General features: G+C 57.3%; 1 protein-coding gene across 1 annotated transcript; it reads right to left on the bottom strand.

Annotated features, from left to right (window-relative positions):
- Positions 1-4,315: 4,315 nt before the first annotated feature.
- Positions 4,316-14,755, bottom strand: LSS (lanosterol synthase). Its single transcript, XM_074829961.1, has 21 exons — positions 14,578-14,755; positions 14,357-14,495; positions 14,167-14,275; positions 13,639-13,760; positions 13,212-13,308; positions 12,238-12,373; positions 11,925-12,033; positions 11,505-11,623; positions 10,982-11,079; positions 10,828-10,855; positions 10,174-10,230; positions 9,401-9,472; positions 8,674-8,724; positions 8,377-8,526; positions 7,930-8,026; positions 7,647-7,752; positions 7,038-7,103; positions 6,553-6,633; positions 6,094-6,264; positions 5,579-5,657; positions 4,316-5,361 (listed from the first exon to the last, which is right to left on the bottom strand). Exons 2-21 carry the CDS (start codon positions 14,433-14,435, stop codon positions 5,146-5,148), a joined length of 2,043 nt encoding a protein of 680 aa, XP_074686062.1. The 5' UTR covers positions 14,436-14,495; positions 14,578-14,755; the 3' UTR covers positions 4,316-5,145.
- Positions 14,756-18,464: the final 3,709 nt, after the last annotated feature.

The raw sequence follows: 18,464 nt of genomic DNA, 5'->3' as shown, positions 1-18,464 counted from the left end.
CCAAACCAATAGCTGGGTCCTCTACTGACCTTGCATGCTGTCTTACAGGCTCTTGTCTTTGTTTTACTAGCAAATAAAAATACAAATTTGATCCATTTAAAGTTTATTCAAGTCATGTCCTTCCAATCTGTCCTTACCACACTGCCTATTTCATCCAGCAAGAGCTCAAAAGCTGATTGGAGCAGGACCTAGATAAAAATTGCAGAATGTCTTGATGGAAAAGGAGCATAACCTGTTATGTGGCTTCCCCTGATACAGTCAGTAACTGCCTTTGTATTGCTAATTCAGCCTGCAGGGTTCTGTGGGACTCCTCTGTGCTAAAGGGTCTAAATATGGCAAAGTTGTTCACCTTCCCCTGCAGATCACTGGATGATTCCTTCTTAGGAACGACAGCTAGGCACTCCTTATTGTTATTATTTAGGTTGTGATCTGTTTCCTGCATCCTGTGAGAGTGCATAATGCATCAGCTTTCCACTCAGCATCAGCGAGAGAACACATACCCTCAGGACCAGTCTCCTGTTATTCTCTCTACCAGTACAGTGTCAGACATGGGCTTCCTTGCTGGCATTCATGGTAGAAATCATCGCAGCTATGACTAGGTGTGTCCACCTGAACAAGGTGTCTGGGCTCCCACCGTAGCCTATGGAAGTTCATGTGGTTGAGGGGTGTGGTTTGGGGCATGATAGATCTTGCCTAATAAAAGCCTTTCTCTGTAGGATGTGTCAGACCAGCCTTGAAAGCACGGATCGCACGGACTGTGCAGGAGGTCTGAGGCAAATGGACGTGGTGTTACAGCTGTATTGTAGACAGAACCTCTGTGTAGATGAACGCTGCTCTTAGTGTTCTGTGTGTGAGTGGACACTGCTCAGGAGAGTCCTCTGCCTTGCCTTCGTTTGCTGTGTTCTCCCTCTGGTTCCCTCTGTGGGCACCACTCAACCCCATCTGAGCACCCAAAGAGCCCCAGCCCCACTCCTTTCCTCTGTAACAGCCCAGGCCAGGGAAAGGAGCAGTTCCCTCTCGCCAACCTCTGCAAGGGTAGAGGCTGGGCAGCAATGGGACCTGAGCTCTCCCCCGACCTCCTCTCCCAGCAGGGGATGAGGTGGCTGTCCCAAAATTTACACACAAGAAAATAATACTGGGGGAGAGGGGGGCTAAAAAATTAAGCACAACTCACTCCACTTTTCTTTTACTGAGTTCTCCCAGGACGTTCATCTTACAAATGTTTTCAGCCTGTGCTAATAGGTGAAAAAAGTGCAAGAGAAACCTATCACACCAGCTATGGCTGGGAACAACTGATAAGCAAAAAAGGAAGAAATCACAACATTCAAATGTAGCTTTTTTTTTTTTTTTTTTTTGTAAATGAAAGGCAAGATAGCAACTTTGCACAAGATGTTCTTAAGGTGGGTTTTTTTTCCCCTAAAAAGTAGTCATTCCTGGAGGTAGAAAGGCTGAACTTCTGGGGCTAGGAGCCATCAGCTCTTTCTTGAGTGCTGTTGCTTACCTTGGCTATTCCTATGTAGAAATTAGATTAAGAAATTATTATCACGCAATAATCCTAAAGTAGGGTTTTCTGGTTTCTTGGGGTGGGAGAGAAGGAGGAAGGCTATTCAGAAAACCTCAGTGACTTTAACATGTTCCAGTTTGGGCATGCTCAGTTTGAATGGGAGACTGGAGAACCCAAGTTTCCCAGCTTGCGTGTAGCCTGGCCTTTGACTCGTGACACCTTAGAGTACGTCACAGTTGGTATTTAAGATACCAGCTGCCCCAAGACTGTCATTTCAACAGGGTCATCTACTGTCCTAGCTCAAGTAGGGACCTGTTTGTCAGACACAGGAAAAAACTGAGCTGACAGCCAAGAGGCTTCAAACCACAGGATATAGGACATCTTTAAAACATTAACTGACACTATCAGGACCTAAAATCTGTTAAAATGGCCTTTCTCATGCATAGGAAACAGCTTTCACACTCTACTTGGGAACCATAATTACAGTCTTCTACTTGACATAGAAACCAAGTTAGTTTTAGAGCAAGATATGTTAGTTCTGTTTGTGGCAAGGATCTGGGCACATTGCTGGAGAAGCTGACTGCCATTGACCCGAAGAAGGAACAAGTCCAGCTTTGTCACTCCTGATGCAAAATCAGTCTTTTTTAAACTGGTGAGGACTGATTTTTAAATTGGTTCAAGGGCAACTAGAGCAGCCGTACAGAGAAAACTGCAAACTAACTCCATGTGCAAAAAAAAATGATGACAGCATGACAAAAGTACTATTTAAGTACCAGTATGAGAGAAGTATTACTTAAGTATCAAACATCTGGATTGTCATAGTGACTTTCTTGGTCTTTGTCTCTCTTGTCTGTCTTGATAAAATCAGGGGATAAGAAAGTGCTATCAAATCCTACTTCAAGTGTAGAGCAGAAACTAGGTCCAAAGCCCCAAAGGTAGTTGAGGATCCAGGTGACTTGTGAACCCCATGAGAATTAGGCACTTCTATGTCTTTTGAGATCTGTCCAAGGAAAGCAGGCCAGATAGAGCTGCTGGGGAGCAGGGTTTGACATCACGTCTGCTGGATCCCCAGTGACTGTCCTCATCCCTAACTTTGTAACACTGCTTGATGAGGTGGGTCACTTCAAAATAGGTACGTAAACAAAGTGGAGATGTTTAACGCCTTGTTTGCCTCTGACACCGATGATGGACCCTGGGACCCCTGGAGTGCTCTGTCAGAAGACTGTGACTTGGGGGAACTCTCAGACAGTTCTGAACGTGTTCGAGATTTGCTGCTCCAGCTGTTTGCACATAAGTCTACAGGGCCCAATGGGATTCATCAGCTGGCCGAGTTCAAGGAGTGTCTGGATGATGCCCTTAGTCATATGGTTTAGGTTTAGGTAGTCCTGCGAGGAGCATGGAGGTGGGCTCGATGATCTTTATGGGTCCCTTCCATCTTGAAATATTCTTTGATCCCCCTTTCTGCCTCTCAGAAACAGACAAAAACAAAGTTCAGCCCAAAACCTAACAGGTTTCTTCTACCTTTAGAGGACCTATTTGCTGCCCTGTATCTCTGCTTTGCTACTCACCACAGCCTTCCCACTGCCCTGAAACTGAAGTGAAGGTTCCTGAAATCCCAACTGAGAAGAGAAAATAAATTACATTCAGCAGTTTATGGCTGTAAAATTTGCAAGGCAACCCTAGTTTTGTTTGGTTAAATATGTTCTCAAGCCAAAACATAGGTGGAAGTCCAAACAGCCACATCCTCTCAAGACACATGACTGCATGACACTTGAATCAATTCAGTTTCAGCTAGAAGAAAGCTTAGTAACCACCACTCCCTGCTCCTGATCTCGTGCGAGGATGGAAACAACTAACTAACTGGTACCCAACATCACAAATCTTTGGCCCCTTGCCAACCAAAATATTTATAATGAAAATGGGATTTTAGTGATAAAACAACTGCGTGTTTGCAGCGCTCCTAAAAGACACCATGCTTTTTGGAGCAGTGGGTATCAAGAAACAGTATACTATAAAGGAAAAAAAACAAATTTATAATAACATGTGGACAGTTTTTATCAAGTTCCCCCACAATGACTTAAAACCAAAACAACAAAACGCTCTTCCTGCCTGTAATGGAGAATATGGAGGTGCTTTAAGTGCAGAGTAGTGTCACAGATAGGTGTAAAGGAATCCAGAATTGGGAAAAGGCAAACAGGGCTGCCAAAACAGCCCAAGCTGTTTGCTTAAGTAAGCTTTTCTAGCTAACAGCCCAGGCGAGGGGATGGGGCGCACGCTCAGCCAGCCTGCAGCCCCTACCAGTCTGGGCAGGCAGAGGATACGGTCTAGGGATGCTGCTTCTCAGAGGCTGGAGAAATGAGTTGAAGAGAAAGGTCCGTGGGTCTATGGTTCTTCCATGAACTTAGCCCCAGGCAAATACAGTATTTTGCCCCTAGGATGGAATAACCCCATGCAGTGGCCCAGGCCAGCCAACTGGCTGGCCAGGGGGCTGAGGAAAAATGGACTGGCGGTCCTGGTGGTCAACGAGTCCAAGAGAGTGCAGCCAACTGCACACCGGGCTCATTGGCAGGGGTGTCAGCAGCAAGTGGGGGGAAGTGACCATTCCCCTGCAGTCAGCTGCTTCCTTGATTATAGTTTTGTGGCCAAAGGCCTGGGAGGAGGGCAGAGCAAGCACAGGGTCCAAGCATGCCCTGCTCACACCACGGGGTAAAGATGACCCAAGCCGGGTTACAGGACACTGCTGTGCAAGCTCGCCCCCACTTGGGACACACACACTGGGGCAGACATAAGGAGACCAACACACAGTTAAGCTCCACTTGCAAGACCATTAGCAATTTATTAACCTGTCAGTCGATGTGGCTTCCAACTCTGACAATGGAATGCGAATGCACAACTGCACCACAGCCTGAACCAGAGGCACTGGCTGTGCTGGGAGGAGGCTGGAACCCAGGGACCCAGGCTGTGCCCTGACACTCACCACCTCAGTACTTTCTGCTTCAGTTTCCCCTTTTTCAAAATGGGAATGATGCTGGTGACTTCACCTGTGAGGTTCTGGGCAGCCAGGTGTCACCAGCTGGGGGACAGAAGGGTAAGAAAAGTGAGTGAAGCATCCTCTTTCCCATGTGTGGGGGGAGGACAGGTGCCCTTCCCCGCCCAGTACAGGCTCCAGAGCAGAGAGCACTTCAAAGGCAGTTGCTGGCACCCACAGCACAGAGGCCAGCTCAGCAGGGATTGGGCAGCGCACCCCATCACCATGCTGGGCACAGGGGAGGCCCCACATCCCCCACTCCTGCTGCAGACAGCCAACCCGGACAGCAAAAGGGGAAGGTAAAGGCAGCCTTGCTCTATCCAGGATGAGAAAGTCTGTCTAGATGTGTAACACAACATAGCTTGGCAGCTTTCTCTTCTCAGATCACCTACTGGTCTGAAAAGGCACTTCACTCCCTGTTCCCTGAGGGAGGATATACCTGGAAAAAAAACTACGAAAGTGGATTTTTAGAAAAGGTTCAACAGAAAGCAGAGACTCTGCAGCACCGCAGGAGCACTCCCCCCCCAGCAGAGGCAGCAGTCCCCGTGTTAAGATCAGCACCGAGATAGCCTACAGAGGAGACACCGCCGTGGCCCCATGCAGCAGCCGGTACCTAGGACCGGTCAGAGGCCACGGCATCGGCGCTGGCCTGGGCCACCTCCTGCGTGGTCCTCCCTGCCCCAGCCGAGGTTCCGGATTGCAGCTTCCCTGCAAGAGGGCTGTTGGGATGCAGCCGGCAGAAACGCCCCAGCGTCCAGATGGGGAAGACGTTGCGGTACGCAGTGTAACTGATGGCACAGGACTTGTTGAATACCCCAGCAATATTCTCCTGAGAGAGAGACAGAGAGCGAGATGGGATGGGTGACAGTGGACCAGAGTGTTCAGGATGTGGTGCTGAGCTCACTGCCTTCCTGAAGTCCCCCACCAAAACCCACACATGGCTTCCCTTCCAGGTAAGAGAAAGCACACCACTGCAAGGGCTGCACAATGCCCAGGAGAGCTGCAACACCAGGGAACCCCTTGGAAAGACCAGAGGAAAGACGTACCTGAGGCCAGTCCCCATTGGGCAGCTGCTTATCGAGCAACACTTTGATGCCCCTTTCCAGCACATCAGTGTCAGGGTACCTGCCAAGCACAAGGGAGATGTGAGCACTCTTACCCAAATTGTCTGCAAACCCCCATCCATGCACTTCAGGAACTCAACCACCTCCAGGCTGCTCCAAGCTTGTCCCAGGCATGCTGGGTGCTTTGGGAGGGCCCCTCACAACCCTAGGACACCAGACATTATGAACACAGCAACATTTTCCCAGCCTGGAGGCCTGTGGTTATGACCCAGACCTTTGCTTTGCACTGACTCCCCCCTGCCCGCCGTTAGGAGCCTCGCTGGCCTTGCAGGAGGCTTGTGACCAACAAGGTCACAAACACACACAGCTGGGTGCATGGCCCACACCAGCCAGGCCCAGGGCCCACACCAGCCCTGCCACACCAGCCAGCCTGCATTTTCTATCTCACCAAACACTCAGGGCCAGGCGATGCCTGAAGAGGTGAGGGCTGCTCCTACCTGACAGCCATGAGCCCTAGAAGGGCCCAACACGTGTTGTGGATCTGTGACGTGTCACTCTGCACATATGTGCGCTGCTCGCACGACTCGAAGTTCTCTCCCCACCCACCATCTGCCATCTGCTTGGAGAGGAGGAACTGGCAGGCCCGGGCCACCTCCTGGCGTGCAGACCTGCAAGGATGGGGCAGAGAATCAGACAGGGCCAGGGAAAAGGAGCATTTGCACACCCACATTCCCCAGCTGCTGTGCTCTGCCCTGCCCACAGCTGGGGCTGCCCCTAGAGTTCAAGGCTCAGGCAGGGAGTGCCCTGGTCATACCACAGGCACAGAATTTGGGAGGAGCAGTACCTGGGGCAGAAGAGCCCGTCTGCAGCCAGGACATCCACCCAGCCCCACCACAGAGCCTTGCCCCAGCCCAAGAGAGAGGGATGGGCAGGGGAAGCAGACAGCCCCTTCTCACCCATTGCGGTATGTGTGCTGCATACTGGCAAACGCCTCCAGACCAAACCAGGTGCCATAGGTGAAACAAACCCCCCAGCTCCTAGAAGGAAGGGAAGAGCAGTACCGTCAGGGGTAAAGGTAGGCAGCGACATGGCCACGTTCACAGCAAGAGCACAGCTAGGCACTGAGCTGCAGCCTGCCTTCCCCTGTGGAGCAACCATGCCCAGTCCCACCAGCACCTGCTCCCAGCTCACTCCGGCTCAGCAGCCACTCTGGGACCAGAGGAGCTGGAGACACCCTCCCCCCAGGGCTTGTCCCAGTCTTGTGCAATGCACGAGATGCCTGCTCAGCCTGGGCTGGAAGGAGAGGAAAGGAGAGCAAAGCTAGGAGGACCAGCCCCTACTTGTCCTTCCCACAGATCCTGCCAACCAGGAATGTTTGCCATCATGGTCCCTCTCACACTGGGGCAGCCAGGGAAAACTGGGCACCGGGAACACTACTTACCCTTCCCATGACCCATCAGCTCGCTGCTGCTTGCAACAGAAGTCCAGGCCCTTCTGCAGAGTCTCCCTGGTCAGGAAAAAGACACCCACTTCAGAAGCAGCTCAAACTCAGTAGCTGCTTCATCAGGGGCATCCCTCAGTCCCTCTGATGGGTCCTGTTATTAGAGGGCTCAAGAGGCAAGAGCATGCAGACAGGCAGCCACGTTGTTCAGGATCTCAAGTCAAATCGTGCACCAGTTGGGTTCTTTTCTGCTTCACACTAGCACACAAACAGGGGACCCAGCCTACAGCTGGCTGCAAGATCAAGGCAACTGCTATGTCAAGAGGCAGGCAGATCTCCACCAACTTCCCCCAGCCTGATCCCAAACAGCCTATGCCCTGCTCCGTGAGAGAGGCTGGGCCTCAGCCTCTTGCAGGGGGCTCTGGTTTAAAGAAGTCACCAGCATCCCCACTGTGCACACACCAAGGGCCACTGCAGGGGCTATTCCATGCCAGTGCAGAGGCCCAGGCAAGACCCCTGCCAAGGCTCAGCAGGGGTTGTGCCAACAGAGGCCATGGGCTGTCTGCAGCTTGTCTCTTCCCCTACCTGACTCTTATCTCAGCGCCTCACCTGATCTCTGGGGCCCTGTGCTCAGGGAACTCATCGTGGAAGTGTCTCAGTGCCTGCATGACAGCCGACGTGCACTCCACGTAGGTGTAGTCAATCATGATGTCGCCTGCCAGCAGGTGAAGGGTATCAGTGGATCTGCCCCTCTGCTGGGGAGCCCCCCAAACACACGCTGCCCACCTCTCCCTTGGACCCAGGGCACCTTATCCCACCAAGCACAGCGAGGCCAGGCCACTGTGTTCCTTCACAGCAGACGGGATGACCAGCCCCACACAGCTCCCCTTACCAAACACCTCTGAGGGGTTCAGCAGCTCCAGTAAGCGGCCTCCTCGCTTGGTTTCGTATGTGGCAAAGCCTCCATCCGAGTTCCTCATGCTCAGCAACTGCCCAGACAAGCAAAGAGAGCAGCTGGGCCTGGCTCACGGGCAGCACCACCCCAGTCTGGCCCCAAGCCAAGTGTGAAGCCAAAGTCAGACCCACCAGTCCATGGGGCTGGTAGACAACCCAGGTCCCAAACCACACTGACAGGAAAGTCCAGACATGGACCATCACGTTACATTAGGTCACATACATAGCTCCCTATCACAGTACATATGATGTTGCCATCCCAGGCCACAGGCCTTGCAGTAGCTTAGTAATACCAGATATAAAACTCATCAAGCCTTGACTTCTCTTATTTTAGCTTGGTTTAGCTGCCTGCATTTCCCTTGGCCCTAATCTTTGCAGCACTTACCACATTCACAGCATCAAAGAGGCGCTCAGGGGGGACAAGCTTGGCTATGAAGGGGCACTTCTCCTGCAGCAGCATAACCGACTTCAGCCCCTCTGCTGTGCAGTCTGCCACGATCCAGCCGCAGTCTCGGGTGCTGAAGGGGAAGCCACCCTGGAAAGGGGTCAGGAGGGCTCAGCACCCTCCCCTGACCTGTTTTGTTCTTGTAAGGGAGGAGGCGCTGCTCCTCATTACCAACCCCTCGGCCCAAATCCCTGCCCCGTTCATGCATCCTTCAGAGACCAGCTTCAGCCATCGTACCTTGTTCATATGGCGGTAATATTTCTGGTAGTCAGGTGGGTTCTCTGGTATCTGCAGAAGACAAGAAACAAGTGAGGGCAGTCTGGAGGTGCCTGGCTGCAGGACCATGGGCTGAAACTGTCACAGATGCAGAACTGTGTGTGACTGTGCACCACCTGTCTTACTGAGGGAGGCAGACAGGGAAAGACGTCAGCTCTGGAGCAGGGAGCACTGAAAAGAAATCCCATTCTGGCCTGGTTTCAGCAAGTGTTGCTCAAGTCCCCTCTCTGGGCACTTTCCTGCCAGGGAGCCAGCTGCTTTCCATGCTCCCATTGGCAGCACCATGAGCAAGATCTATGAGAGCATCTGCACCAAGCTGCTGGTGACAGTGACCCCCACCTTGAGCCACTGGCCTGGTCAGCAGGAGCTGAGCTCATGCAGTCACTAGCCAAGGAGTCTGGCCAGGCACCACATAGGATGAAGGGCAAAGAAGCCTAAGTTTTCCAGCATCTCTTAGCCCAGGTAGCCAACCCAGACATCCCTGGGCCTGGCCAAGGTACTCTCCAAGCTGCAAAGATGGCTCCCAGCAACAGGGAGCAGAAAACAGGAGGCTGTCCCTAGGACTTTGCTAGTCCAGCCCTTCAGGAGAACTCTTCAGAAGGCAAGAGATGCATCCAACAGGGCTCTGAGAAGCAGCCGAGTCTGCATAGCCAGCATGTGAGAGACACCACCAACTTGCTGCACTCACCTGGGTGAACTGGAGGAACTCATGGGCATTTTGGAGGCAGGATGTGAACTCGGGCATCTTCTGGGCTTCTGCCTAGAAACAGAGGTGCACAGTCAGCAAAAAGTTGTGGCCAACAAATGTGCCCCTCAAGAAGAGGATGTGCTGGGACCTTGCTAACATGCTGATCTTGGTGCCATTAATGCCTGGCCCTTCACATAGCCCCTTCTGTAGGTTTGCGTTCATACTTGGTTTACTGTTTCCCTTACACACCTTTACAGAGAGAACTGAACCAACAACTGTTGCTGGCATCACTGAGAGAGGTATTTGCAAGACCAGCTTGGGGACCTACCAGGGCAATCACACCACCCTCCACGAAAGCATGCCCACCGTAGCTGTCTCTGCCCCAGTGCAGGGAAGCAGGAGACCTGCACACTGTCCCTGCCAAACGGCAACGCTCTGGGGCCAAGCAGAGCAAGGAGGAAGGGCCAAGGTTTTACCACAAGACTGTAGCAACAGGGGAGTCTAACCTGACCCACTCAGCTGGTGCTGCGGCCTCCTGCTTCAAAAGCAGCAGGCAAAGATGGGTTGTAGCAGCTGTGCTGGGCATCCTGCCTACCACGGCTGAGGCAGGCTCTGAGCAGATGTGTGTTTGCCCAGCTCAGTCCTAGGATGCAACACCAGAACTGGCATAGCCGAGGTCTGGGGGGACGCAGAGCAGGAGTTGCTGGTATTCAGGGATGCGCCAGGAGAGACTGTTTTCCCAAGGCAGCATGTAGCACTGAGGGGTGCATTACCTCCAAGAAGGCTTGGATGGCAAAGGCAGTATCCCAGAGCTGCGATCCATTTGTGCCCTGGAAGAAAGAAAGGAGACAGTGAGGCGCAGGCGCTGGCAGCAGCCTGACTGAGCGGTGAGGATGTGGGGACAGCACATCCCCCCTGCATCACCTCCACCAGGTCCCTCCTCCCTGCATCTTGTTTTATATCACCCAGCATCACAGCTAATGTGCTGGCACACAGGGGACAGATGCAGCAGCTCAGGGACAGCAAGGGAATAGGAAATGAGACAGCTGCTTCAGTCTGCTCTGTGAACAGCAACGAGCAGCAGAGGGACACAATAGCTACGAGAGAAGCACAGCTCAGTCCACATGCAGTATCAGGGGCTTGCCTTTCTCCTGCCCTTCTCCCAGGACCCCTGGGGATGAAGGAAATGGAGGCCTAGAGCTGTCCCCTTAGCTCACAGCCACAGAGAGGCCAACTAGCAGGACGGACGCTACTCGCTCCTGGCACAGCCAGGGGAAGAGGCAGTGAGACAGACAAGACCACCAGGCACCAAAGGCGAGATGCCAGGAGCTCAGGCCCAGGGTGAACAAGCTATCCTGTTATTCCATGGGCTGCTCCAGACTGCCAGGGTCCCTCTCAGTCACAGCTGAACTCCTACAGCACTTTACCTGCATCTTCATGCCGTCAAGGCCCAGCCTGTGGGAGAAGAGAGCACAGTGCTGTGGCACAGGGACAGCGAGGGTGCCAGGAAGCAGGTCGAGAGCTCGCACCACAGCAACCAGACCCCTATGCTGTGCCAGGTGAGCCACGCTCAGCCCTTACCAGAGATAGTCGGGGATCCTGGAAACGTGCTCCTGAAAAGCCGAGGAGTTCTCCCCATCCACAAACCAGCGAACCAGCATATTGATCGTCTTGGAAATCTGCCCCAAGCAGCACTGTCACTGCTCTGGATACAGCTTCTCCCAGGCCCAGAGAATCCCTCCCAGCCAGCACAAAAGCCATCCAGAGGTGGTCCTGGGCTTGATCCCAAGGGCTCTATCTGTGGCATTGCTCAGTGTAGCTGAGTTAGTGGGGCAGGTGCCATGAGATTACTCCAGAGCTTCCCCTCAGATCATTTCCCTAGACCACAAGGAGAGGTACCCCTCACCAGGGCCACAGCTGTCCCCATGCCCTCTGCATCTTCTGTACCCTGTTAGCACTAAGCTCTTGAGCATCAGGAGTTGTGCTTGAGCAAGATCTGGTGATTAGGGTTACACACCACAATTGCACAGGGCTGCAGGGCCACAAAGTGGTCCCTAAAGAGCAAAGGGTAAGGTTTTTAAAGCATCAACAGCAAGCATCCTACCGGCCCAATGCTGATGCACTTGGTGAATCTGTCATCAGCTTTGATGTGGTCATACAGCTCTGTGATGGCTCGCTGCCGCAGGTGAGTGCTGTGGTGGGCTTCGTACACATTCATGATGGCTACAGAAGAAAGGGACATGCAGTGAAAAACCCACCCCATGTGGCCAGCTGACCCATCGAGGAAAGCATGGGAACTTCTCTGCCCCAGAGTGGCCCGAGGACCTGGGCACAAGGCCCTGATGCTCTCAGGGCAGGAGAAGCCCAAGGATCACACAGTCCACGTCTCCATCCCAGCTCCAAGGCATACACTGGTAGCTAGCAGTAGACCCTAAAGAGCCCCCATAGTACAAAGCAGCTTCAGTTCCACCACCAGCAGCTCACATGGCAAGGGCCCTCCGGCCCCAGCCCACACCACACTCACCATAGGCCACCCCCAGCAGCCAGCTGTGCGGGGTGTACACATCACAGGCAGCCACATTGTTCTTCTGGGCTGGCCAGTCTATGCTGGCGTAGTCTTGCACATACAGCTCCTAGCACAAGACAACAAAGGGCATCAGCCTGGCAAGCTGGGAGCAAGCACTCAGAGGCGGCTTACTGCTGGAAGTTGGCTCCACTGCCTGGACAGAGAGACTGTGCAGGTATGAGAGCTGTCCTTCACAAGCCAGAGGCTGGCCCACAGGGACACAGCGGGCACAGCAGGTGGTCAGGGAGCCCCACCAGGGTCAGCTCCTTACCTGCCGCAAGCTCCGTATGAGCTCATCCTCTTCTGCTGACAGACGCCTGGCGTAACAGTAGCTCATGGGGAGGTAAACCTGGCGGCAGTGACACCAGAGCCGGGACGGGTGGGCTGGGAACCACGTAGGAAGCAGCCTGTTGCAACAGAGAAGGTGTGATTGTGTGGAACAAGGAGGGCCAAGGGTAGCACAGAGAGACGTGCTGACAGGGGGATGCCTGCAGGCAGGGCGTGCCTTTCCCTACCCCTGTACCAGGCCTGCTGCTGCTGGTACAGCTGCAGGAGAAAAGAAGGGAATATCCACACAGCCTCGCCCTGCTCAGACCCTCCCCAACAGGGCTGCTCCCTCCCTACCAGGGCTGGCAGACACTGCTCCTGGCCCAGCTGACACAGGGCAGGGAGGATCCTGAGCTCGGAGAGGAGGGAGGGGAGAAGTCAATTCAGAGGTCCCTCTCCTCCCCACGTGAGTTTGAAGGCAGAGGCCCAGACTGACAATTAAGTGCATTTGATGACAAAGCACCAGCAACCTTTGGTACAGTGCAGCCCCTGATTTCCCCCAGGGAAAATGTCACACACTTCACCCCTCTGACACCCGGTGGCCCTCTGAGTAATCAGAGAGGGTAGGGGTGAGGGTTAGAGCTGGCAGCCTTACATGTCCTGTCCTGCTAGGGCCCAGTTCTGGCTGGCCACAAGACCACAAGACACTGGTGGCAGGCACATGGATGTATCAGGGACCCCGTGGGTAAGGTAACAGGGCTGAGCTCTGGCATCTCCCTTCAGCGCAGGGTTCGGTGCTATCCACCCACTGGCTGGCCTTGCTGCTGATCTCCCAGCTGACAAGCAGCCCAAGCATCCCCAGTTCCAGACCATAGCTGGAGTTATCCCAGCAAACACCAGTGCCCGGGACAGCTCTGGGTGGAGGCTGGTGGCAGGACAGACAACACCCCCTACCTCCACATTGAGGGCAGCACATACCACATCTCTGGGAGAAGAGTGTTCATTCCCTCCCAGCTGTAAACGTTCAGGACAGCCAGCCAAAACTTCCCCCAGGAAGGGATTCCCACAGCACCTCCTGCAGAGAGCGATATCAGCTTTCAGGGTTAACAAACCATGTCAGCTCCCTGCTTTCTTCCCCACTGCAGGGTCCACTTCTCCCCATGTTTGGGAACATGCCACTCAGGCTGGGACACATGGCCCAAAAAAGGGCAAGCAGGCAACCATACAAAAATGTAACACACTTTCCCATCATCAACTGAAAATGCAGGTGCCATCAAGGGCAAGCAAGAGGAACACTTCCTCTGCTACCTGGCAGCCCGTCATGCTCCACGCAGCCCTTGGGTTGGGCCAGACCTCTCCAGTGTACCAGCCCCACGGCTGCCATGCTGGGCCCAACAGAACTGACCTTTGCTGTGCAGGTTGACACGGGCCCGCACGATGTCAGGGTCGTCTGGTCCAAGCCCCAGGATCCTCAAGGCTATGTAGTTGAGTGCTGTGCCAAACACCGTCGATTTGTCTTCCACATGCCTGTCAGCACACACACACAGAGACAGCATAGCCATGAGCCAGCCACTAGCATTAGCAAGGCACGACCCACTGCACAATGTTGTCTTTGTCGGGGTGAAGTGGGATGCCAGGGGTGACTGTGGAAAAGGGGAGACCCAAGTACTGCAGGGAGAAGCCCTGCTCTGCACTACCCTGTTCACACATGATGCTCTGGGAGACAGAGGCACAGAGGAGATGCAGCCAGGCTTGATGCTCCAGCCATCTCTGTGACAACAGGTGCAGCTGGAGTGCTACACAAGCGAGTCCAACCACCCAGCGGTATCACAGTTGCTGAGTCCCACTCCCCAAGCCTGTGCAGACTTGACAGCAGCTCCAAGTGCTGGACCTCGGAGGTGCCGTCAGTAAAAGAAGCACCTTCGCTACTCACAAGCCCCAGCCTCCATCCGGGAGCTGCACAGAGCGCAGGTAACGCACCATCTCTTTCCGAAACCCCTCCGGCAGTTGGATCTTGGCGGTGTGGCAAGTGATGAGGAGACCTGGAAGACGAGACAGGCTGGCTCCTGAAGCCAAACGCAACACATTCGCCCCCCTCGGGGCAGGCGCCCCGCGAGGCCTACCTGGCAGGAGGAAGAGGGGCCCGCCATAGTCGCCCGCCCAGTGCCCGTCCTCAGCCTGCAGGGCAGCGTAGAACCGCATGGCCTGGCGGGCAGCCTCCCGGGCCGTGCCGGCCGCCGGCGAGGGCCGCAGAGCCTCGTCCTGCGGGGAGACGGCGCCTCAGCCTGGGGTGCCCCCGGGAGCGGGCCCTGCCCCCGGCCCCGCCGGCCCCCCCGCCCCGCACCGTGTCCAGGCCGAGGCTGTGCTTCTCCAGCGCCGTCTGCGCCCGCCTCTCTCCGCCCGCCTCGCCCTCGTCGCCATCGCCCAGGTAGCGCCAGCGCTGCCGGCCGCCCTCGCAGCGCAGCCGCCAGGCGGGCAGCGCCGTGGCCGCCGCCGAGCGCCGCGGGCCGCCGCGCCGCCGCACCGCCCTGCTGGAGAGGCACCGTGAGTCGCTGCCGCCACCTCCGCTCTGCCCCGCCGGCTGCCCTACAGCACCGGCACCGGCACCGCCACCGCCGCCGCCGCCGCCGCCGCCGCCGCCGCCGCCGCCGCCGCCGCCGCCACCACCGCCACCACCACCGCCACCACCACCGCCACCACCACCGCCACCACCGCCACCACCGCCGCCGCCGCCGCCGCCGCCGCCGCCGCCGCCGCCGGCACCCACCCGCCGTCCGCCGCCATCGCCACCCGTGTCAGCGCCGGGCGGGAGCCGGGATCGGGGCCGGAGCCGCGGCGCCCTGGGACGACATCGCCTCACGGGCGGCAGCCAATGGGAACGCAGAGCCGCCGCTAGCCCCGCCCCCGAACCGCCCGCCGCCCCGCCCCCGCGGGCCGGGCCCCAGGATTGCTGCGGGTCCCGGGATAGCGGCGGGGTCCGAGATAGCGGCGGGGTCCGGGATAGAGGCGGGGTCCGGGATAGAGGCGGGTCCCGGGATAGCGGCGGGGTCCGGGATAGCGGCGGGGTCCGGGATAGAGGCGGGTCCCGGGATAGCGGCGGGGTCCGGGATAGCGGCGGGGTCCGGGATAGAGGCGGGGTCCGGGATAGCGGCGGGTCCCGGGATAGCGGCGGGGTCCGGGATAGAGGCGGGTCCCGGGATAGCGGCGGAGTCCGGGATAGAGGCGGGTCCCGGGGTAGAGGCGGGGTCCCGGGGTAGAGGCGGGGTCCGGGATAGCGGCGGGTCCCGGGATAGCGGCGGGTCCCGGGGTAGCGGCGGGGTCCGGGATAGAGGCGGGGTCCGGGATAGAGGCGGGTCCCGGGGTAGCGGCGGGGTCCGGGATAGCGGCGGGTCCCGGGGTAGCGGCGGGGTCCGGGATAGCGGCGGGATCCCGGGATAGCGGCGGGGTCCCGGGATAGCGGCGGGGTCCGGGATAGAGGCGGGGTCCCGGGGTAGAGGCGGGGTCCGGGATAGCGGCGGGTCCCGGGATAGCGGCGGGGTCCGGGATAGAGGCGGGGTCCGGGATAGAGGCGGGTCCCGGGGTAGCGGCGGGGTCCGGGATAGAGGCGGGGTCCGGGATAGAGGCGGGTCCCGGGGTAGCGGCGGGGTCCCGGGATAGCGGCGGGGTCCGGGATAGAGGCGGGGTCCCGGGATAGCGGCGGGGTCCGGGATGGAGGCGGGGTCCCAGGGTAGCGGCGAGTCCCGGGATAGCGGCGGGGTCCGGGATAGCGGCAGGGACCGGGGTAGCGGCAGGGACCGGGGTAGCGGCGGGATCCGGGATAGCGGCGGGTCCCGGGGTAGCGGCGGGTCCCGGGATAGCGGCGGGTCCCGGGATAGCGGCGGGGTCCCGGGTTAGCGGCGGGGTCCCGGGGTAGCGGCGGGTCCCGGGGTAGCGGTGGGGCCCGGGATAGCGGCGGGTCCCGGGATAGAGGCGGGATCCCGGGATAGAGGCGGGGTCCCGGGATAGCGGCGGGGCCCAGGATAGCGGCGGGGCCCGGGCCGTGCTTCCCTGGGCGCCTGCGGCAGGGCCAGTGGAGGCTCCGGGCTGGGAGCCCCCTCCCAGACTGCCCCGTCGGGCGGTTTGGGCTATCAAGGCGCTCTCAGAGGGCTGACACCCAGCAGGAACTCCGGCATCACCCTTGGTCTGGGGGGACGGCGGGAACCTCCTGCCTGCGAGTACCTGTCGGGTGTGGCGTTGCTCAGAAGTCCTCTGCCAGCCCCAGAGCCACCAATGGGCACTAAAGGCACTTTTATTTAAACCAAGGAGCTGTACGTTTCCCTTTCCACCAGAGACTCCCTTGCAGGCAGGTGCAACCACCAGAGGTGATGCTTTGTGGGTCCAGCGGGCAGCCCGGCAGGGGAGGGGGATCTGGAGGGCAGCAGGTGACAAGCAGCAAGAGCAGCAGCTCATGGTGGTGTTTGATGAAGATGGACACGCACCCAATGGAGCAGGCGTTGATGGCATTTCACTGCCTGGCAGCGGTGGTTCGTCCTGAGGACCCACCTTCACACAGGTGGCCACGGGCCACCAGCCCCAGCTCAGCTCCGCAGGCATTGCTCTTGGACCTGGCGGCCCCAGTGACACAGCCAGTTCCGACACCTGGCCCCAGGGTGTGCCATGGTGTTGCTGCCCCTGGCTCTGCGGGGACGTGCCACTGTGTCTGTCCTGACGAGTGTCCCCCTCCTTGCAGCACCTCCTGTCATGGGGACGTCATTACCCTGCCAGCAGCCGGGCCCCGGCTCCTCTGTCCCACATGTCTGCCCTGGGCACAGAGACCCCACTCGCTTTCCCAGGAGTGCTGTCCCCTGCAGACCTTGACAGCTGCCCTGTCCCTTTGGGTGACAGCGCCAACCCCAAGAGCAACTGTTGCCACCTCTGTGCACCCCCAAAGCCCAGGCATGTGGTTTCCACTGTTAATGGAAATAATGAACCAACTGCAGCCGAGCCTGAGTGCCCAGCCCGTGTCCTCGCAGACCATGATGGGCTGGGGACACCGTGTCCTGGTGCACCCTGACCCACGGGTGCCCACACTCCCACTGCCCCCGTGCTCCCAGGCTGCCCTGCACCCCGCCAGGCGCTGCTGCCTCGGGGAGACGCTTTCACTCACCAAACCTGCAGGAAAGGTCCCAGCAGAGGTGATGTCAGCAGCACCCTCTGAAAGCACCGCTGCCAGCAGCACCCCTGATTACTGTCCTCAGCATGGCTCCCCTCGGGTGGTGGGCACCCGCTAAATACCAGGGCCCTGCCCGGGCGAGGAGGGGTGCGGTGGGCAGGGGTGACACCCATAAAGCATTTTGTTATGCTTTATAGATGCTGTAACCATGGAGCTACAGGAAAATGGACACATGGCACATCCCATCACAGGCACAACAGTCTGCCAGCCCTTACAAAAACACCGTCAGGGGTGGGGTGAGGACGGGTGGTCGTTTCACCTCTGGTGATAGAGTGAGTCAGGCACCCCCATTGTGCACCTTGCCTTGGTGCCCCCAGCATGGGTGCAGTGTCGGGGGTAGGGGTTGTCACCCTCCCTCAGGCGCTGCCGTGGGACGGTGATCCAGGAGGTCTCTGAGGATGTGGCAGAGCTCCTCCTGTGCTGTCCTGCCCCATCTCTCTGCTAACGCCCCCGGTGCTGCTCCATACTGGGCAACGCTCCCTTCCTGGGCCAGCGCTCCCAGAACGGAGGTACGAACTCCATCAGGCACACGGGTGGCTGGGAAGGGGCTAGCACCCTGCTGTGAGCTGAAGAAACCCAACAGGAGTCTGGGGAAGCACGTAAGGAGCCAGGGAACCCACTTACGGTTGCGTTGCTGGCAGAAGCGTACAGGCCGGGGTTGTTAGGGACTGCTTTGCAGGAGGCAGGCCTGAGCTGGGCTGCAAGTGGGATTTTGTGGGACAGAAACATGCCTGGCTGGCAAACCCTCCCAACACACTCTGGGGCCCTGCAGCCACATCCCAGAACTGTGGGGATACAGACTTAAAGCACACATCCTCAGCATGGATGAGTTCCCCTTTCCTTTCCTCCTGCGGACATCGGTTCTTTACCATCTCTGTTCCTCCAAGGAAATGCACTGTTTTTATAACACACCTATAAAACCTGCTCTGGGAAGGACGCATGTGAGCCAGAGATGCTTTACTTGCAGCTGTTGTGTGTTGGAAGGGTGGAAGGGCTGGGTGGGAATTTAATGCGTACTT

Source organism: Strix aluco, chromosome 6 (assembly GCF_031877795.1).
Source record: "Strix aluco isolate bStrAlu1 chromosome 6, bStrAlu1.hap1, whole genome shotgun sequence".
NCBI classification, from domain to species: Eukaryota; Metazoa; Chordata; class Aves; order Strigiformes; family Strigidae; genus Strix; species Strix aluco.
Note: the sequence above shows the minus strand (reverse complement) of the source record. Positions and strands in the feature narration are given on the sequence as shown.